At 37.4% G+C, this 22,755-nt stretch overlaps 4 protein-coding genes across 4 annotated transcripts; all 4 read left to right on the top strand.

Moving 5' to 3' along the window:
• Positions 1-368: 368 nt before the first annotated feature.
• On the top strand, positions 369-1,313 carry LOC136277419 (melanocyte-stimulating hormone receptor-like). Its single transcript, XM_066159449.1, has one exon. It carries the CDS (start codon positions 369-371, stop codon positions 1,311-1,313), a length of 945 nt encoding a protein of 314 aa, XP_066015546.1.
• A 2,939-nt stretch (positions 1,314-4,252) lies between these two features.
• Positions 4,253-5,197, top strand: LOC136277418 (adrenocorticotropic hormone receptor-like). Its single transcript, XM_066159448.1, has one exon. The coding sequence runs from the start codon at positions 4,253-4,255 to the stop codon at positions 5,195-5,197; it is 945 nt and encodes a 314-aa protein (XP_066015545.1).
• A 3,433-nt stretch (positions 5,198-8,630) lies between these two features.
• On the top strand, positions 8,631-9,065 carry LOC136277417 (piggyBac transposable element-derived protein 4-like). The gene has a single exon (XM_066159447.1). The coding sequence runs from the start codon at positions 8,631-8,633 to the stop codon at positions 9,063-9,065; it is 435 nt and encodes a 144-aa protein (XP_066015544.1).
• A 3,165-nt stretch (positions 9,066-12,230) lies between these two features.
• LOC131793461 (melanocyte-stimulating hormone receptor-like) lies at positions 12,231-13,155 on the top strand. Its single transcript, XM_059110876.2, is given in 2 exon segments — positions 12,231-12,550; positions 12,552-13,155. Coding segments are annotated over 2 exon segments (924 nt in total).
• Positions 13,156-22,755: the final 9,600 nt, after the last annotated feature.

Below are 22,755 nucleotides of genomic sequence, written 5' to 3'. Positions count from 1 at the left end.
AATTCGGCCGATGCGTTGGTCAACGGTCTACTATCAATATCCGATCACAGAAGGTTTACTTAGGTGAAGAGGCTTTTGTTCTGTTGTATTGTGAAATTAACCTATCACAAATACAGCTTTACTTTCCTCTTATTACTAATTCAAATTCGCGCAGAAAACATTGGACTTTTTTTCTCTTTCACGTAACAAACCTCTCACCCCTCGGGAATTTTATGTAGTCAGATGTTACAGATGAATTTTTGTTCTTTGCAGTTGGTATTCAAAAACTAACGTTTAACTGATCTTGAATTGGAGGGTGCCGTTAAGACGAAATATTCCTCGTTATAACTAAGGATAACCTGCAAAAGAGTGGTAAGGACAGCAGGATGATGGCGACAACAAATATAACGGGAAGTGGACCACAGACAAAAACATTTGAAAGATTGATATGCTCTCCGGTTTGGGAAGTTAATTTTAAACAACATCCCATTTCATTCTCAGCAATCAACATTCTCCTCTCCATAACAGCAACTCTTGCGAACTCTCTTATCCTTGTTGCCCTTCACAAGGAATCTTCCCTCCATCCGCCATCCAAACTCTTGTATCGTTGTCTGGCAACATCTGATTTGTTGGTTGGTCTTGTTAACCATCCTCTCTATGCTGCCTATTGGATGTCCTTGGCTCACGAACACTGGAGTCTTTGTCGATACGCGAGGAACGCAGGCTACATATCAAGCTTTACATTGTGTGGAGTTTCTTTGTTTACAATGACGGCCATAAGCGTGGACCGACTTCTCGCCATGTTTTTGGGACTGAGATACAAAGAGATTGTAACTTTGAGGCGCACGCATATCATTTTAGCTATCGTTTGGATTGGATGTTTAATCGCTGGTTCATTCTCTCATCTAAATTATCGTACAATCTTTTGGTACACCTTTACAAGTATATCATCTTGCCTGGTAATCTCAATCGCCTCGTACACAAAGATTTTCCGCGCCCTCAGTCATCATCAGGCTCAGATACAAGATCACGCTCGACAACAGCCGATGCAACCCAATGCACTGAACATGGCACGATACAGAAAGGCAGTGTACAGTGCACTGTGGGTGCAGTTAGCATTAGTTGTCTGTTATGTACCACAATTCACAGTAGAAATTGTGATCTTTCTTAGTGCAACGAGATTTTCGAATTTTTTCTTAATCTACGGAATGGCAAATGTCTTAGTGTTCTTTAACTCTACTTTAAACCCGTTCCTTTACTGCTGGAAGATAAGTGAAGTGAGACGAGCAGTAAAACAGACAATCAGACAAGTAATCTGCTATGCAAAGGTGTAGACCTATTTTAGCGTTGGCATGTGCTGTTTCTTCGATCTTACTTGAAAAATGACAGTTGTTTGGAGAAAGAGGAAGATACGTCATTTCGTGATAAAAAGGGCAGGGGAAAATATGAAGAGCTACCTCTAAGTAATATATTGTATTCGAATTATCTAACGAAAAACTAGGTGAAAAGAGTATAGTTTAACAAAACAGTAACGTATCTCCAATTTGCAAATTTGCAGTGAAGTAGTGAAGGCTATCAGTTATTTTGGAGTCATAATGTACTCAGGATTTTGATGAGATATGTCACCTTGGCTCAGAAATATGGTTTAGTGATAACGAGCTGTTAAAGGAGCCAGCCGCTTGATTTTGCCATGATTGACAATTAGCCGTAGTGTTTACAACGAAATTTTGCAGCTGTTCAAATACACGAAAGGAAATATTTAAAAAAGAAGTTGATCATCACCATTTCATATAGAGATACCATTTGAGACCAATTGTTAAGCTCGCAAATTTGAACAGAAGAAAATTATCATACGAAATGATTGAAAAAAACTCTAACATAGTTAATAAGACTAGCTATTTTTCAGTATGTTACCAACATCAATTAAGACTGTTTATCAAGTTGCCTCGTGACTCCGCACTATTTTGACCGCTGTGATGACGAATATCGTTGTCGATAAGAGCACAGAACACAATATACCATGGCCGTGGACGATTTGTTAAATGAAGAGTCTCGCTAACAGCGCTGCTTATTACTAGAACCTAACCTTATATTGTAAGTATAAGATGATTTGCACAAAAAAAAGGTCCGAAGCGAGGGAGAATTTGTATTGTTTAAGGTATTTGCCGCAAACTGTTCACCGCTAGATCTATTTTAAGACTTTTTAGGACATAAAGGCAGACTTAAATACAGCTTGATTGGTAGAGAGTCTGTCATTATCTCAAAGTTTCAGTCAGGTGAAACACGTAGAGAAAAAAGAACAAAAATTCCAATTTTTTTTAGGTGTAATTACGCAATTGTAACCATACATTAATTTGAATAGTTTTATGTAATCTAGTTTTTTATTTTTCCCAATACCGATTAACGTTTTCAAAAAAGGCTTTTTTTCTTTGGATGAAGATAATTGAGGGCGTCCCAAGTTTGCGTAAGTTAATATATTAACATTGGATAAACAACTCTATCAAAAAAAAGTTTATTCGACTGGCGTATCATGAAAGAGTTCTATCATCACAAATGTATATTTGCGAATACAAATTCGCAGAAAACCCAGTCTTTCTATTTCTCTTTCTTGTGACACACCAGACAATATGTTTGGGAATTTGGCATAGTCAAACGCTACTGATGAGGTCTGTATGTAATTGTTATTCACAAAGTGAGGTTTGACTGATCTTAACTCGGAGGATGCTGTTAAGATGAAATATTTGTCGTAGTTAATATGGATAATCTGTAAAAGATTGGAAACAACAGAAGAATGTTGCCTATTGCCTTTTGACTTATGTTATAAAATACTCCAGAAAATTTTAAAAACGTTCCTTTATTTACTTTTTCTCGCCGAGTCATGAGCTAAGAAGGGCAAGCCAAGCTGAAACTGATCTTTAAACAGAATATGATGAAATGATGTAGAATGTCCCAGGCTGTTACGCATATCTCTTTAAGCGGAGCTCATATTTAGTTGCTGTTGCTACCACAAGCCTTTTAATAAAACGGAGCGAAATGGTACACGGCACGATAGTAGCGGTGGAGTGATAAAACGGGGGAATTTTGGGCCAGGTCGGGTTGGGTGAACGCCGTTCTTTACTCGACTTTTTCGGTCCGCCCTGACTATCGCGCCGTTTACTGTGCACTTCGTTTTACTAGCTGAACGTCTCAAATAGGCTGTGTAATCACTCGATAAGCTGTCAGATAAAAAAAATAGGCTGTGAGGCAGAATACAAGAGACTATAACATATATTTTTTTCAAGTGAGTAGTGGAGCCACTTATTACGGAAGAGTAATCGAGAGACAAAATGAATGCAATCACCTTGTCGTATACATAACAACTTTAATTGTTGCAACGGTAATGTTTTTAAATCAAATAATGACTCAACGCAAAAAATTTAATTTCTATTACTCAATGATTTATTAAGCAAACGATGTAAAAATGTTTCTATAGCTTTATGCTTTGCGCCTAGAAAATAATTGATTGTTTTTATTCGGTAGCATTCCGTATATAGTAGGAAAGAAAGCTGGTACATGTATAGTTTTTCAAAAAAACAAAAACAAAAACCTTGGCTAAAATAACATGGTATTGGTGACCATAGATTAGTCCAAAGGAAGTCTTCGAACTGCCTCCTAACCGAGTAACATCTGCACTGCAATCTTTTTGTTTTTCAGTTTGCCGTACGCACGTGATCATAATTCTGACAAGTCCCCTATATCGCAGCATTGGCGTAAGCACTTCATCATCTGTCACTTTTTTTTTGTTTTTCTTTTTTTGAAACAATGGTCTCAGAGGGAATAAATTTGTCTTTGTTATACTATGCCATATCCAAAATGTTGTTTAACAGTTACAGGTAACTAAGACAAACAGCAATGTTCAGTAGCAAAATTCTCCCTTAAAAACCAGAGATAATTTGCACACACAATGTTTCCCGTGGGAGGAGCATTTGAATTATTTATGACCTTTTGATCAACATTTCCCCCATTTAAAATGTGCTGTTGTGTTGGGAAACTAATCTATCACAAATGCAGTTTCACTTTCACCATATTACTTATTCAAATTCGCGCAGGAAAACCGGCTTTTTTTCTTCAGGAATTTTACATACTCAGGCGCTACTGATGAATTTTACTCTCTGTAGCTGCTATTCAAAAATAAAGGTTTGACTGACCTCGAATTGGAGGGTGCTGTTAGGACGAAGTATTCCTCGTTGTAACTAAGGAGAATCCGCAAAAGAGTGGAAACGACAGCAGGTTGATGGCGACAATAAATATAACGGGAAGTGGAACACATCCGCAAACATTTGAGGCATCGCTATGTTCCCCGGTTTGGGTAGGTGAGTTTAAACAACATTCCATTTCATTTTCAGCAGTCAACACTCTATTCTCCATCACAGCGATTCTTGGGAACTCTCTTATCCTTGTTGCCCTTTACAAGGAATCTTCCCTGCATCCACCATCCAAACTCTTGTATCGTTGTCTGGCAACAACTGATTTGTTGGTTGGTCTTGTTAGCCAGCCTTTCTATGTTACTTATTGGATGTCCTTGGCTCACGAACACTGGAGTCTTTGTCGATACGCAAGGGACGCAATCGTCATATCAAGCTATGTATTATGTGGAGTGTCTTTGTTGACGATGACAGCCATAAGCGTAGACCGACTTCTCGCCATGTTGTTGGGACTGAGATACAAAGAGATTGTAACTTTGAGGCGCACGTATATCATTTTAGCTATCGTTTGGGTTGTGTGTATAGTCACTAGTTTATTCTCTCATCTTAATCACCGTGTAGCTGTTTCGAGCAGCTTGATAATTATACCATCTTGCGTGGTAATCTCAATCGCCTCGTACACAAAGATTTTTTGCGCTCTCAGACATCATCAGGCTCAAATACAAGATTATGCTCAACAACAGCCGAGCCAACTAAATGCACTGAACATGGCGCGATACAGAGAGGCAGTGCACAATGCACTATGGGTGCAGTTAGCTTTAGTTGTCTGTTACATACCACAATTTACGATGAAAATTGTGAAATTTCTTAGTGTAGAGATATTATCGAATTTCTTCATAATCCACGAAATGGCAAATGTCTTGATGTTCTTTAACTCTACTTTAAACCCGTTCCTTTACTGCTGGAAGATAAGTGAAGTGAGACGAGCAGTGAAGCGGACAATCAGACAAGCAATCTGCTTTGCAGAGGGGTAGACCTATTTTAACGTTGGCATGTACTGCTTCTTCTATAACTTATATGTAGATTCTGCTTAAAGTTTAACCCGATTATCGGATTTCACCGTAATCAAGGGTATGGCAGATGATTTAGTAGTTTTCTTTAACTCGACTTTAAACCTGTTTCTTTGCTGTTAATTTAAAAGCATTCTTATTACCAATTTCGAATATTCAAGGGAAATACGTGACTCTATCACAGGCCGTGTACACAAAGCTGGTCTTTTGAGTAAACATTCTATCATTTCATGACAGTCGAGTACGAAGCGCGCTCTTATGACAGCTCACCACTTCAGGTCATCTGATGGTCAAAAAAAGACCATTATTGAAATTATGAAAAAAGAGAATATGAATGAATGAAGTAGTGAAGGCTATAATCTTGAATGAGTATGCGCTTAGGATTTTGCTTCCTGATCAAGACTTTAGAAAATACGTCATTCGCCATGCCGCTGATTATGAAATAATCAGCGGCATGGCGAATGTTTTAGTTTTCTTTAACTCCACTTTAAAACGTTTCTTTACCATTGGAAGTTCAGAGATATAAAACAAGCAGTAAAGTTGACAATCATAGCATAGGTTTCGACCTATTTCAATATTTACTTGTTCCGTTTCTTCCAAAGCTACTTAACTGTTATGGTTGTTAGGAGAAAGGAGAGGATATAACATCTGATAAAAAGAGTAAGGAAAAAATAAAGAGCTACTTCTAATTTGTATATTGTATTCAAGTTATCTCAAGAACAACTGAAAGGTAAAAATCTTAGTTTGTTAGCTATAGCACAAGGATATTATGTGCCGAATTCGCACACTTCTAATGAAGCAATGGACATTATTCTTTTTTGAGCAGAATGCGCTTATGATTTTGCTGATTTGTCAAAACTGGATGAGATATGTCACTTTGGCTAATTGTTTAAGGATTGTAACAGGAGCCACGGGCTCGATTTGTTTAAGGCAAAAACTTTGTAAATATGTAGACTTTGTTTTCATCTATTTAAATTTATCACTATTTTCACATAGATTTATCGTTTGAGACCAATCCCTTGCAGAGAGCAAGTTCCCAAATTATGACAGAAGACAGTTATGATAAGAAATAATTAAAAAACTACCAGCTGTTTTTTTTATTATGTTACCAGCATCAATTAAGGCTATTTATCGAGTGCAAAATTGAAAAAGACACTTTTGATAAGAAATAATTAAAAAACTCTAACATGGTTGTTTAGACCAGTTGTTTTTCATCATGTTTTCAGCATCAATTAAGACTATTTATCGAGTGCAAATTTGTAGTCCTCAGGTTATCCATCAATTTCTTTGAGCAAGTAATTTTAAAAGCACTTTTATTACCAAATTCGTATATGAAAGAAGATTTCTTGACTTTATTACAGACCGTGTACACACAGCTGGTCTTATGAGAAAACATTCTCTCATTTAATGACATTCGAGTTCAAAAGCCGCTATTCACGCGCTCTCGAATACCTACCACTGCTTCTAATTAAAAAGGTTTTTATGACAGCTCACCACTGCAAATCACTTCCGCGCTTGAATTTCATCTGATAGTCAAAACATTATTTATGTCATTCAACTTCTGAAAAAAAAACCGTGTTTTGAAAGCTATAAATATTTGTTTCAAAAAGTACTACGCTCGAATCTATTTTATATGGTTCCCTTTAACAATTCGCATTTGTCCTCGAGATCGTTACGAATATCAAGGAATCAGTGACAGGTTGTATGTAAATTTTTGACGAGTGAAATAACATGAAATAGTTAGTGTTGCTATAAATGTCATGAATGTCATAACGGAAGGTAAATCTCATAAATAAAATGAGAATCAAATAAATTTTGTCCGTAATATTTAAAAGTTCAAATTTATTTATCGATGGACTGATTTCCGAGCGTGATTTCTAGATATCGTAGACTTATATTCTAAAGGACTTCAGATAATTTTAAAAATGTTCATTTATTTACTTTGACTTGCTGAGTTAAGAGCTAAGCTAGGCAAGCCAAGCTGATATATACTAATCTTTCATTAGAATATGATGAACTGACCTAGAATGTCCCAGCCTGATAGAAATATCTCTATAAGCAGAGCTCTTATTTAGCTGCTGTTGTTAGATAGCCTTTTCCAGGGGTTCATTTAGTAATACGGAGCGAAATGATACACGGTACGATAGCAGCGGTGAAGTGCAAAACGGGGAAGGCTTGGGTCAGGCCCATGAAATGATTGAATATTTTTATTTGGTGGCAAAGCCGTCTTGTAGATAAAATGGCTTGTACAGTTTTTCAAAAAAAACTAAAACAAAACCTTGGCTAAAGAACATGGTATTGGTGAACATAGACTCGTCCAAAGGAAATTCTCAAATTGCTTCCTAACCGAAGGGAATATGTGCTGTTACCTTTTTGGATCTCAGTCTGCCGTACGTATGTTATTATAATTCCGTCTGACAAATTCCGAAATCATAGCATTAGCATAAGCACCTTCTTCGTCTGTCGAAGCTTTCGATGATAGTTTTTCTTAGTCAAAGACTGATGTTTTCACAATTTCTTTTGAAACAAGGGTCACAGAGAGTGTAAATTTGTCCCCGTTATACAATGCTATATCCAAAATATCGTTTGCCAATTTGATAAACAGGTAACTAAGACAAACAGGATCGTTCATTAGGAAAGTTCCTCTTAAAACCGGTGATAATTTGCACACAGAATGTCTCCTATGGGAGGAATGTTTGAATTGTTTATGATCTTTTCAGGAACATTTCAACCCTTTGGTTTATGTTGAGACTTTTCAGGGTATAACGGCAAAATAAATCGTCGTTGAACTTCTTTTCGCTGAAAAATTGATTCCCTGTTAGGATGGTCATTTAATGCAAGGTACACCAACCTCTAGGGAATTTTAATATGTCTGTGGCACAAACAACACTTGAGATCGTTCGCGCAATTCAAATAGGGTAAATGATATCGTTAAAATGCTTGAGTATACATGCATTATTTACAGGTGATATTCAAGCCACAGTGGATGTGAAGTTGTTGTGAAGGTGAGATATCTCTGAAGATACTGATGACGCCGAGGACAAATCTAACAGCATTCGAGAGGCAAACAAAAACATTTGAAGACCTTGTTTGCTCGCCTGTTTAGCAGTTGGATTGCAACTAAATTTGATTTATTTCACGGCAGTCCACAATCTCCCCTTATTCATTGCATTTTTTGGGAACCATCTCATTCTTGTTGCCCTTCACAAAGTATATTCCCTTCTTCCGCCGTCCAAACTCTCCTATCGTTGTTTGGCAACAGGGGTTGAAGATGTTGTGCCATAGCAAATGGTGGCATTTTTAACTTTAGATATTGCAACGGGAATTATGTACCACTGAGATTTCAAGAGGTGTTGTTTACAAACTCCATAATTCTCATCCTTGGTTCACTTTCATAATGAACAGGGACAGATTCCTTCAAATTCTCTATTACCTTCAACTGACTGACAGCCAAAATAACACTTGGAATAACAAACTTTTCAAACTGAGACCAGTGTTGGATTATGTAGTAAGACAGTGCAAAAAGCACTACTACCGAAGGCGTGAAGTATCAATTGATGAGTGCATGATTGGTACAAAATGCAAAATAGGATTTGGCTGGTACTTGCCCTTAAAACCAACTAAATGGGGCATAAAGGTTTGGGTTATGGCAGATGCAGTGACAGGATACTGCTGTAACCTACAAATATACACGGGTAGGGAAGGAAATCACACAGAGAAAGGCTTAGCAAACAGGGTGGTGAAAGATGTTATGATAGACTATCAAGGACTTGGTCATCGGATTAATGTTGACATTTTTTATACTTCTCCTAAGCTATTCAAGGATCTCTAAATGCACTGAAGTCTGGCTTGTGGTACAGTGAGAAGTACTAGAAAGGGTGTGCCCCCAACATTAAAAGAAAATGTTGACCAGAATGACTCCCTTTTTCGCAAAGCAAAGATGACAGAGGGCTTCATGACTGCATTGCAATGGGAAGATAAAAGAGATGTCTTCGCACTGTCCACAATCCATGGCAATGCTGTTGGGGATAACTTGCATCATAAGCCCATCCTCATCTTTGGTTGCAATAAATACATGGGTGTTGTGGACTATAATGACCTACTGTTGGTGTGAAATGTGATACACACCTTTGTGAGCATCCATGCTTTCAAGAGTGGCACAGCCTTTCAAGGCTAAAATAGGTTTGCTTTCTTGCTGTTTTTGCTAGATTATAGTAAAAGCACTTTCTTTATAAAGAATTGAAAGGCTTTGATGTAATTTCGGGTGGAAAAGCCACAGATAAAAATTATTTTAGTTATTTTCCATGCGTTAGGTTCTTCAATTTTAATATATATTTGCACATTTATAAATACCGAGGGTCTGTCAGGAAATAATTATTTTTTTATTTGAAAAAAACATCCCTTGAACTAAAAATTGTACCATATGAACAACTGATTAGATATTCTTTCTCATAATGTATGAATTATTTTTCTAATGGGCAGAACCTCTGGGGAAAAATAGTGTAAATCAAGAAATTATAATTTAATTTGCATAAACTGCATTAATTATGTCGAACAAATTAGTTACCATGGAGACTGAAGATAATTATTTGTTTATGTTTATGACCCTATGATGTTCACAATTGTATAAGCTTTCTAACAATGTACAGCATTTCTACAATGCTTCCAAGTGGACTTTTTTAAAAAAGGATTAATGTTATACACACCTGAAACTTTTTTTTTTATTATTTTCTATCAAAAAATTCAGATTGGAAAGGGTTAAAGACTGCTCAAGGAAAGTGGCAGAAAGGAGATTTGGGCCCCTATTTGTTGACCTCAGATTTAAGTTAAGTTGCATCCCTTCGCATATTTATGATTAGCACAATTGTTCACGTCAGATACCGTGTGATTCAGTATATTTATTGCATGTCAATGTCAGAGCTAGAATGGATGTCACATTTTGCAGGACGTGCGATACATAAAAATATTGCTGCATAAACTCGAGATTGACTTTGGGATCAAGGGCAACCTGGCTGCTTGGCTTCACAGCTACTTAAAGGGGAGGCGACAGTTCACAGTCATTGACGGCGCAGCCTCTGATTTTCCTCGCATTAATACAGGCGTTCCTCAGGGATCAGTCCTCGGTCCAACCTTGTTCGCACTTTACACAAATGATCTACCTGATAATATAACAAATGCAACTGTTTTTATGTACGCAGACGATACCACCCTGTTCTGTATCGGAGACACCGTAGACATTGTTATTGCCGAACTAAATGCTGCTCTCAAGGAACTAGAGCTATGGTGCTTAAGAAATCAGCTATTGCCTCACCCCAAGAAATGCGAAGGCATGCTAATTCATCGAGGAAACTTCACTGGTCCACTACAGTCATTAATACTGATGAATCATTGTATAAGATGGGTTAAACACACCAGGCTGCTTGGAGTCTATATTGATAATAGACTTAACTGGGACTACCATGTCAAAGCACTAAAGATCAGCTTTGCAAATAAGCTTAACATGCTGAAGCGCAGCTTGTTCTTACCAAGACCCATGCTACTGGACTTATACTTTAAAGTAATCTACCCATCAATTATATATGGTATCACCGTCTGGGGCGGCCTTACTAATAAGGAGGGCCTAATTGCATTAGAGTCTTTACACTGTAGAGCGGCAAAATTAATTTTTAACTGGCCATGGGATATGCCTAAGTCTGACGTACTAAGAAAAGCTCGATGGTCTTCTATTGAAACCACATATAAAGTTAATTTAGCTAAACTGATGTTCAAAATAGATAAGAAGACTTTACCTATATCCATCTTAGATACCACCGAAGAAGTTGACGTGAATACTAAGAAAAATCTAAGAAGTAATGCCAACATAAAAGTACCAAAATTCAATACATATTACATGAAAAACAGTTTTTCCAGAAGAGGACCTATCGTTTTTAACACACTTCTCCAAGAATCAAATTTAAGAAATATAACCATTAAGCAGCTCTCCTCGTTAGCCTACAAATCAAAGGCACTTTTAAATTTGAACTTTAATTCCATTTCTCCACAGACAGTGAATTTTAAGGACCCCAATTTTAAATATTTTTAGATCTTCTAATTTTGATAGGCTACGTTAATTATTGTATTTTACTACATTTCATTTTATTCCATTTTACGCACGACCCCACAAGCGTGTAGTCGCTTTAACAATTATCGTGTTTAAATAAAGTCTTTGTATTGTATTGTATTGTTGTAAACATAGGTAACGCAATACACATTTGAACCGCACCCGTTTATAAACTACTGCTTGGGAAATCAAACCCAAAATGAGGCAATTTGGTATAGAAGTCTGCACCACAACTGTGAGTAAACCTTAAAAATCAGGGTTTTCAATTTGTATTGACAGGGTTACAAATCAGCAAAAAAAGCTTTACTTCATTCGTTATTAGCTGGAAAAATGTTTGTTTAGTCAAGAAATTCGATTCTCTACCATTTACAGCAAATGTAGACCAGCGTACAATTTGATTAGATTTTTATTTCCACACAGACCAACATGCACAAGGTAAAATCATTTTGTAACCGGCAGTCTCCTCTTTGAGACAGCTGAACAAAGGAAAATTGGGTAACTCACTTTATCAAAGTCCTGAAAATGGGGAGTTAAAAGTTGACTCGACCAACTGACGGTCTCCTTTCGATAACCTATTACTGAAGGTTTATTTGAGTGAAGAAAATTTTTTACGCTGTTTTGGGAAATTAACCTGTCACAAACGCACTCTTACCTTCCCCTCATTACAAATTCAAATTCGCGTCGAAAAACCTTTTTTTTTTCCTCTTTCGTGTGACACATCTTACCGCCTTTGAGTATTTTACAAAGTCAAGCGCCACCGATGAACTTTTACTCTCTGTAATTGCTCTTCAAAATCAAAGGTTTAACTGATCTTGACTTAAAGGGTGCTGTTAAGACGAAATATTCCTCGTTGTAACTAAGGATAACCTGCAATAGAGTGGAAACGACAGCAGGATGATGGCGACAACAAGTATAACTGGAGATGAAACACAGACAAAAAAATTGGACGGATTGCTATGCTCCCAAGTTTGGGCAACTGAGTTTAAACAACAGGCCATTTCATTCTCAGCAGTCCACATTCTCCTCTCAATCACAGCAACTCTTGGGAATTCTCTTATCCTTGTTGCCCTTCACAAAGTATCTTCCCTCCATCCGCCATCCAAACTCTTGTATCGTTGTCTGGCAACAACAGATCTGTTGGTTGGTCTTGTTACCCATCCTCTCTATGTTACCTATTGGATGTCTGTGGTTCACGAACACTGGAGTCTTTGTCGGAGGTGGCATACCAGGCTATGCTATATGTTCAGTGTCATTGTTGACACCGACGGCCATAAGCGTGGACCGACTTCTCGCCCTGTTGTTGGGACTGAGATACAGAGAGATTGTTACTTTGAGGCGCACATATATCATTTTAGTTATCGTTTGGGTTGCATCTCTAGTCGCTGGTTTATTCTTTCATCTCAATTACCATATAACCTCTTGGTACAGTCTTATAGGTGTATCTTCTTGTCTAGTTATCTCCATCGCCTCATACACAAATATTTTTCGCACTCTTAGTCATCATCAGGCTCAAATACAAGATTACACTCAGCAACAACAGAGCCAACCAGATGCACTGAACATGGCGCGATACAGAAAGGCAGTGCACAGTGCACTGTGGGTGCAGTTAGCTTTAGTTGTCTGTTATGTACCCTATTTTACGGTGGAAATTGTGATCTCCCTTAGTAAAGAGCGATATCGGAATGGCATCATAATTGAAGGGATGGCAGTTGCCTTAGTGTTCTTTAACTCTACTTTAAACCCGTTACTTTACTGCTGGAAGATAAGTGAAGTGAGACGAGCAGTAAAGCAGACAATCAGACAAGCAATCTGGTATACATAAGGGGTAGACCTATTTTAACGTTGGCACGTGCAGTTTTTTCTATAGCTTATTTTATCGAGTTGCCTGATGAGTCCACAACATGTTGACCTCTGTAATGACGAATACTAAAGCCCAACCTCATATTATAAATAGCCGAAGACGATCTGCAGAAAGAAACTGTCCCAAGAGAAGGAGAATTTTTACTGTTAATGGTGTTTGAAATAAAATGTACACTGTTAGATCTATTTTCAGACTTTTAGGCCACAAAGACTGAGTTTAATGCAGTTTGATCGGTAGGGAGCTACTCATTATCTCAAAGTTCCAGCCAGGTGCGACACGTAGAAAGCAAGGAACAAAAACGCAAACATTTTTAGGGGTAACTATACATCTGTAACCATACATTAATTTTGAATCTTTTTATGTAATCTAGTTTTCTGTTTTCCCAATACCGATTAACGTTTACAAAAATGATTTTTACCTTCAACTAAGATAATTCATGGCGTCCTAACTTTGTGTATGTCATATTAGAAGTCAACAAACCACCTTACCAATAAATTTTTTCTTAAGTAAACATATTTTTTTGTTGTCGAATTCTGAAAGAATTCTATCACAAATGTAGATTTCCTTGTCGCCTATTGTTAATTCAACTTCGAAGAAAAATCCGGCCTCATTTTTACTTTTTCGTATGACACATCGGACAGCTTGGCTGATGAAGTCTTGATGTAATTGTTATTCACAAAATAAAGTTTGACTGATCTTTACTTGGAGGGTGCTATTAGGACGAAATATTCTCGTTTCACCAAGGATAATCTGCAAAAAAGTGAAAACAACAGAAGGGTGTTGCTTTTTGCCTATTGATACTGCTAATGTCGCTGGTGAAAGCTACATTTTAGACTATATTGATCAGATATGTGGCACGGCCGTATGTCCGTGGTTTACGAAAATTGGAGCCTTTGCCGATACTCATTTTAAGCAACGGTGTAACGGGCTGTGTGTTTTGTTCAGTGTCTCTGTCGACGCTGACGGCCATGAGCGTGTAACGAATTGTAGTCCTCAGAAGGTTATCCATAGATTTGTTTAAGCAAGTAATTTTAAAAGCACTTTTATTACCAAATTAGAATATTCAAGAAGATTTCGTGACTCCATCATAGGTCGTCCATACACAGCTGGTTTTATAATAAAACATTCTCTCATTTTAATGACAATCGAGTATAAAAGCTGGTAACACCCGCTCTTGAGTACCTACCACCGCAGCTCACCACTGCAACTCACCCCCACAAGGATCATTCCGCGCTTTAATTTCATCTGAGGGTCAAAACATCATTATTCTATGTCATTAAAATTCTAAAAAAAAAATAAGTATTTTGAAAGCTGTAAGTCTTTGGTTCAAAAACTACTATGCTCTAACCTGTTGTTCCCTTTAACACTTCTTTTCCTTTCAAATATCACGGAATGAATAACAGGTTCTATGCAAATTTTTGATCAGTAAATAATAAGAATAAGTGAACGTTACCATAAATGTCATAACTGTCATAACTGAAGGTACATCTCAGATAAAATGAGAATCAAATAAATTTTGTCGGTGATGTTTAAAAGTTCAAAATTATTTATCGATCGACTGATTTCCGACCGCGATATTTAGATATTGTACACCTATGTCCTAAAATACTCAAGAAAAATGTTTCGTTATCTATTTTTTCGTGCTGAGTCATCGGCTAAGCCAGGGAATTCCAGCTGACACTGATCTTTAAATATAATTTGATGTAGAATGTCCTTAGCTTTTCAGCATATCTCTTTAAGCGGAGCTCATATTTAGTTGCGATTGTTTTCACCAGTCTTTTCCAGGTGTTTATTTTGTAAAACGGAGAGGAATGGTACACGGCACGATAGCAACGGTGGAGTGATTAAACGGGAGAGTGTTGGGTCGGGTCGGGTCGGGTCGGGTCGGGTCGGGTCGGGTCGGGTCGGGTCGGGTCGGGTCGGGTCGGGTCGGGTCGGGTCGGGTCGGGTCGGGTCGGGTCGGGTCGGGTCGGGTCGGGTCGGGTCGGGTCGGGTCGGGTCGGGTCTGGTGAACGCCGTTCTTAACCTGACTCGACCTAAGACTCACTCTTTTTTCGGTCCACCCTGACCATCGCGCCGTTTACTGTGCACTTCGTTTTACTAGCTGAACGTCTCAGACAGGCTGTTCTATCACTCGATAAGCTGTGAAAAAAGCTGTGATGCAGGATGTAAGAGACTACCAAATATATTTTATTCGAGTCAGTAGTGGAGCCACTTACTACGAAAGAGGAATTTAGAGACAAAATGAATGCTTTCACCTGTCGTATACATAACAACTTTAACTGTTACTACGGTAATGTTTTGTAATCAAATAATGACTCCACAAAAATAATTAAATTATCTTGTTGAATGATTTATTATTAAGAAAACTATGTGAAAAGGTTTCTGTAGCTTTATGCTTTGCGCCTATGAAAGGATTGAATATCTTCATTAGGCAACAAAATCGTAATGCAGAAAAAAACCCAGACAAAGTTTAGTTTTTCGGGAAAAAAAAAAAAACAAAACAAAACATAGACAAAACCTTAGCTAAAATAACATTGTATTAGTGACCACAGATTCATCCAAAGGAAGTCTTACAAATTGCTTCCTGACCAAGTAACATCTGCGCTGCAATCTTTTTGTTGTTCAGTTTGCCGTAGTATGTGATCATAATTCTGACAAGTACCGAGATCACAGCGTTAGCATAAGCACTTCATCATCTGTCAATAACTTTCACTGAAGGGTTTCCTTTGTAAAAAACTGATATTTTTCATTTCTTTAGAAGCAATGGTCACAGAGAGTATAAATTTGTCCTTGTTATACGATGTCATATCCGAAATGTCGTTCATCATTTTTAGAAAAATGTAACTAAGAGAAACAGCACTGTCATGATTTTGCTGGTTTGTCAAAACTGGATAAGATATGTCCCTTGGCTCAGAGATACGGTTAATTGTTAAGGAATAGTAGCAAGAGCCACAGGTTCGATTTGTTCATAACAGAACTTTGTAAATAAGTAGACTTTGTTTATTTTGAAGACAATTCTTAATAAACGAGTCGCTGAATTCTGACAAGTCCTAAGATCACGGCATTGTCTGAGCACTTCGTCATGTATCAGTAGCTTTCAGTGAAGGTTTTCCTGAGTCAAGCACTGATGTTTTCACAATTTCTTTTAAAACAGTAGTCGCAAGGAGTAGAAATCTGTCCCTATTACACGATACCATATATCCAAAATGTCGTTTACCAATTTGATAAACAGGTAACTAAGACAAACAACATCGTTAAGAAGCAAACTTCCACTTAGAACCAGAGATAATTTGCACGAAAAAAAGTATTCCGTAAGAGAAATATTTGAATTCCTTGTATTTGTAACTGAGGATAACCTGCAAAAGAGTGCATTATTAATGGTGTTTAAAATAAACTGTTCACCGCTAGATCTATTTTCAAACTTATAGGGCGTAAAGGTAGATTTCAATGCGGTTTGATCAGTAGAGAGATTGTCATTATCTCAAAGTTCCAGTCAGGTGCAACACGTAGTAAACAAAGAAGAAAAATTCAGACATTTTTAGAGGTAACTAGGTATCTGTAAACATATATTAATTTTAAATAGTTTTCTGTAATCTATAGTTATCTTTATTCTTCCCAGTACCGATATTTTTAAAATAACTTTGTATCTGCAACCTGAATTAGTTTTGAAATCGGACTTTTTTCTCAGTTTCATTAAGCTGATAACAATTCATGGCGTTCCAAGATCGCGTGAATTAATAATTTACGTTACTATCCGGGTAAGGCAACGAATCTGATCGAAACAACACGTCGGCCGGTGCGTTGGTCAAAACGTCAGACAACATCCGTCGACTGTTGGTATCCTATCACTGAAAGTTTATTTAGGTGAAGGTATTTTTTTCTGTCGTATTGTGAAATTAACCTATCAAAAATGCAGTTTTACTTTCCCCTCATTACTAATTCAAATTCTCGCAGAAAAACTGACCCTTTTTTCTCTTCCATGTGACAAACCTCACAGCTTTCGGGAATTTTTCGTACTCAGACACTACCGATGAATTTTACTCTCTGCGATTGCTATTCAAAAACAAAGGTTTGACTCATCTTGACTTAAAGGCCGCTGTTAGGACGAATTACTCCTTGTTTGCAACTAAGGATAACCTGCAAAAGAGTGGAAACGACAGCAGGATGATGGCGACAAAAAATGTAACGGGAGGTGGAACACAGACGAAAACATTTCAAAGATTGCTATGCTCCCCGTTGTGGGTAGGTGACTCAAAACAACAGTCTCTGTAATTCTCTGCAGGCAACATTTTCCTCTCCATCACAGCAGTCCTCGGGAATTCTCTCATTCTTGTTGCCCTTCACAAAGAATCTTCCCTCCATCCGCCATCCAAACTCTTTTATCTTTGTCTGGCAACAACTTATCTGTTGGTTGGTCTTGTTAGCCAACCTCTCTAAGCAACTTATTGGATGTCCTTGGTTCCCAAACAGTCTGCATATCAAGCTATGCATTACGTGGAGTGTCTTTGTCGACGTTGACAGCCATAAGCGTTGATCAACTTCTCGCCATTTTGTTAGGACTGAGATAGAAAGAGATTGTAACTTTGAGGCGCAGGTATATCATTTTGGTTTATTCTCTCATCTCAATTACATTATAGACCTTTGATGCAGCCTTCTAGTGACACCATCTTGCCTGTTAATCTCAGTCGCCTCGTACACGGAGATTTTTCGCGCTCTCAGTCATCGTCAGGCTCAAATACAAGATTATGGTCAACAACAGTCAACCAACCGAATGCTCTGAACATGGCGCGATACAGAAAGGCAGTGAACAATGCTCTGTGGGCGCAGTTAGCTTTAGTTGTCTATTATGTTCCACAATTTATAGTGAAAATTGTGATCTTTCTTAGTACAAAGAGATTTTCGAATTTATTCATATTCCTGGGAATGGCAAATGTCTTAGTGTTCTTTAACTCTACTTTAAACCCATTCCTTTTCTGCTGGAAGATAGAAGAAGTGAGACGAGCAGTAAAGCAGACAATTATACAAGCAATCTGCTATACATAGGGGTAGACCTGTTTTAACGTTGGTAGAACTGTTTCTTCTTAGCTTATTTGAAAAATTATAAATGTCAGAAGAGAGGTGTAGATATGCCAATTTATGATAAAAAAGAGTAAGGAAAATGACAAGAGCTACTTCTAAATAGTGCATCGTATTCGAATTATCTGACGAACAACCAACAAGTAAAAAATTGTAGTATAGTGGCCACAACAAAACAATGATGAGTCTGCAATCTGTGCATTGGTAATGAAGTATTGAAGGCTATTATTTGGAATCAGAATGCGATTGGGATTTTTTTTTGCGATCAAAATATGATGAGATATGTCATTTGCTGTAATCACTTTTATGTGGTGCCCTTTAACGCTTCCCTTCCGTCCTCTGGGCCGCTCCGAATATCACGGAATAAAAAAGAGGTTCTGTACAAATTTTTGATGAGAAAATAATATTAAAAAGTTAACGTTGTCATAAATGTCATAAATGAAGGTACATCTCGTAGAAAAAATGAGAATCAAATAAATTTGAATTGCTCAGTGATGTTTAAAACTTCAAAATTATTTATCAATCGATGGATTTCCAACCGCGATTTCCAGATATCGCAGACTTATGTTCTCAAATACTCCAGAAGATTTAAAAAATGTTCGTTTATTTACTTTGGTTTGCTGTGTTATGAGCTAAGCCGGGCAAGCCAAGCTGAAACTGATCTTTAAATGGAATATGATTAAATAATTTAGAATGTCCTAGGTTGTTAAGCATATCTTTATAAGCAGAGCTTTTTTCAGGCGTTCATTTAATAAAACGGAGCGAAATGGCACAATAGTGGAGTGAAAAAAACGGGAGAAGTTTGGATCGGGTTAAGTCGGGTCAGGTGAACGCCGCTCTCGACTTAAGTCTACCTCTTTTTTCGCTCCATTGTGACTATTGCGCCGTTTACTGTGCACTTGGTTTTACTAGCTGAACTCCTCCAACTGACTGTGTTATCACTCGAAAAGCTGTCAATAAAGGCTGTGATGCAGACTACGAGGGACTACTACAGATGTTCTCTTCGAGTCAATAGTGGAGCCACTTATTACGATAGAGGAATCGAGACAAAATGAATACAATCACCTGTGGTAGACATTACAATTTTAATTATTACTACGGTAATGCTTTAAAATAAAATAATTACTCAACAAAACAATTTAACTTACTTACTTAGTGGTTTATAAAGTATATAATATGTAAAAAAGGTTTTTTTAGCTTTGTGCTTTGCGCCTATGAAATGATTGACTATTTTTTGTGTGTAAAACCGCATTGTAGAAAAAACGCTAGTGTAGTTTCAGTTTGCCGTAGGTTTCAGTTTGTCGTACTTATGTGATCATAATTCTGACAAGTCCCGGGATCACAGCATTGGCATAAGCACCTCGCCATCTGTCAGTAACTTTCGGTGAGGGTTTTCCCAAGTCTCATACTGATGTTTTCATCATTTCTTTTGAAACAATGATCATAGAGAGCATAAATTTGTTCCTGTTATACGATACCATATCCAAAATGTCGTTTACCCATTTGAAGAACAGGTAACCAAAACAAACACCACTTTTCGGTAACAAACTTCCGCCTTGAAACCAGAGATTATTTGCATTCAAAATTTTTCCCGTAGGAGGAATATTTGAATAGCTTATGATCTTTTTAGCAACATTTCCACCCTTTTATCCATCTGGACACCTTTTAGGGTAAAACGGCAGGATAAAATGTTGGACAATTGAATCCCTTTTAGGATGGTTATTTTATGCAAGCTACACATGCCAACCTCTGGGGGAAATGTTGATATGTTTTCAAAAACGGAAGACACTTGAGATCGTTCCCGCTTTCCAAATAAGGTAAATATGCCGTTAAAACGATTGATTATCTATGCATTACTAACACTCGAAAAATCTCTCAAGGTTTGATGATGATGACGAAATTCACGTATTTTGGAAGATAACATCAATTTTGGCATTTTCCGCTGGTCCGGCGACTGAATCTTCAACAATTAACTGTGAAGTGCAAGATCCGGCCAGTCTAGAGAGAACGTATGAACAAAGCGGTCACAATCGTAAACAAACAAACTGGTTCTCAATCGAAGAGCACTTTGGAAAAAGACAGTTGCAAAAGGAATGGGTTGAGAATTTCAAACTTGAAGGACTCGCAAGCGATACAAAACTTTCATTCTTGCTAAAATGCTCTCCCACGTGATCACAGAAACACCTGTTTGTTTGTTTGTTTGTTTGTTTTTTGGCTGTTGTCGTTGAAGACTCAAAATCCCCCAATGGCTTTCTATGGTTTCTTTTTTTTTTTTTTTTCTGATCCGGAGGCCTCACAGAACTCGTAAGTACTTTCACAAACTCTGAACTTGAAAACGTTGCGCTTTATTTCTTTTTTTTGTGTGTTTCTTTTAGTCTTACCGCAGGTCAGGCAGCCTACACTTGAAATACTCTGAGAGCCTAAAAGAGGTTTACAATAAACGTAGTTAACAACTGATTCGCGGGATTGTCTGTACAGTTCCCACATGACTGATTTCGCCATCTCTCGTCGATCTGGAATGAAAGCGAACTTCGCAATGATGAACACTACTTGAGCAGTAGAGAAAATAAGACTTAAAAAAAAGCATACAGGCCTGTGCGGGATTTGAACCCATGATCTTTGCGATACATACGCAGAGCTTTACCAACTGAGCTGACACGCCAATTAGAGCTATGTTGGTTCCAAAAAAACCCTTGAATTGGTGAAAAAATGACTATGAATATATGGAAACAAAATATGTGAACTGCGAATGAAGTCGTGAATGAAAGCGAGTATGTACCGTAGTATGCACCGCCGATCACAAATCTGTAGAAAACAATATGCCCAATCAATATGTTTAGCACATCAAAAGGGTGAACCATAAACATTAGTAAAAACATCTGAGCCTCACAAGACGGAAATGTTAAAAAAAAGGTTTAAAAACCCAGACAGAAAAACGATCGGTGGAAAAGTAAACTAAAATCCATAAAAAAAAAAAAGAAAGAAAAAAGAAAAAAAGAAAAAATTGGAAGTGAAGAAAAGAAGCGACAACAACAGGGAAAAAATCACGGGAAAAATGAAATAAGAAGTAGCAAGTATGATCTGAGCGTCCAACGTCAGCATTTGCATGATGTGTATGGGCTGCAATATATTTTTTTCCTGTCTGTTTTGATATCCTTGCTTGAAGAAAACAGAAAGACTTCAGAATCCATATTCTTCATTCTAATCTTTGGCCTATTCAGGACGGCTAAGCAGACCATCAAGCGAAATTTTCACATTTGACGAGTACCTCCCATGGTAACGAAATGGAAATGAAAGTTTGGAGTTCGAAACGCAATTCTTCTCCTATATGTCTAAGAACTTGACAAAAAGAAACGTTTCAAAAACACTGCCATTCGTGAATCCCCATGATGACGAATATCGTTGTAGACAAGAATACATTGCACGCCTAACCACTGTCGATTTGATGATTATTTAGTCTTGATTATAGTATGGTGGAGATCTCAAATGTTTGGTTTTCTAAGGTTTATTCCAAATTAGATGAAAATATGGCGGCAAGAATAAAAACTCTTATTTGTTAATTTCCTTCTACTATTTCTTTATCGACGACCTTGATCCCGGTAACCACAGTGAACCTGAATTTTCATCGCAAGGAATTTAAATTTTATTTATATCCTTCCGCTCGAGAAAACTACGTAAGTAATGTTATCTTTACTTCTAAATATGGATGATTTTCCAGGAAAATAAGAAATTGGAGTTCTCAACAGAAAATCGAATTCTAACAAACTATTTCCCAACTAAATTTGAATCCGGCACCATAATACTCAATTGTAGCTGCAGACTGTCTTTCTGATGTCACCGGCCAAATTATGAATTTGACGCTTGTGTAGTTAATTGCTAATTTAAAAGGAAGTGAATTCGTGTGCAATATGGTGAAGAGGAAACAATTAAATAAATTAGACAATTAAACAATTAAACAAATAAATTAGTTTCATGAAAAGCGCTGTTTGATATCGTGGGGATTAATAGTGCCCGTTTAAAAGATAAATTTTTGTTCTACAGTTTTACTGCTTTCCGAAATACCTAGATGTAGGGAAAAACTGCAAACTGTCATATGCTGCTTAGGGAGATTAAAGTGGATGCGTCCCAGTCATTTCTTTCTACGTCGCGAAGGAATTATTGGAATCGGTCACTCAGTCGTCTTCCTTCCAAGAAAGAAGAAGCTTAACTCACCATTACTTAAGTATTTAAAAAAATGGAACCTCAAGCTTCTTGACCCTTTTTTTTACACATGTCGCCGTTCCGTTCCAAAGTTAACAAATTTGCATCTGTAACCTAAATTAATTTTAAAATTGGAATTTTTCTCTCAGTTTGCCTAAGCTGATAACAATTCATGGCGTCCCAAGATAAAGTGAATTAATAATTCACGCTATTATCCGGGTAAGGCAACGAATGCGATCCAAACAACACGTCAGCCGATGCGTTGGTCAAAGCGTCCGGAGG

The sequence above is a fragment of the Pocillopora verrucosa genome, chromosome 12, assembly GCF_036669915.1.
Source record: "Pocillopora verrucosa isolate sample1 chromosome 12, ASM3666991v2, whole genome shotgun sequence".
Taxonomy (NCBI): domain Eukaryota; kingdom Metazoa; phylum Cnidaria; class Anthozoa; order Scleractinia; family Pocilloporidae; genus Pocillopora; species Pocillopora verrucosa.
The sequence above is the reverse complement of the archived record's forward strand: the minus strand, read 5'-3'. Positions and strand labels throughout refer to the sequence as shown.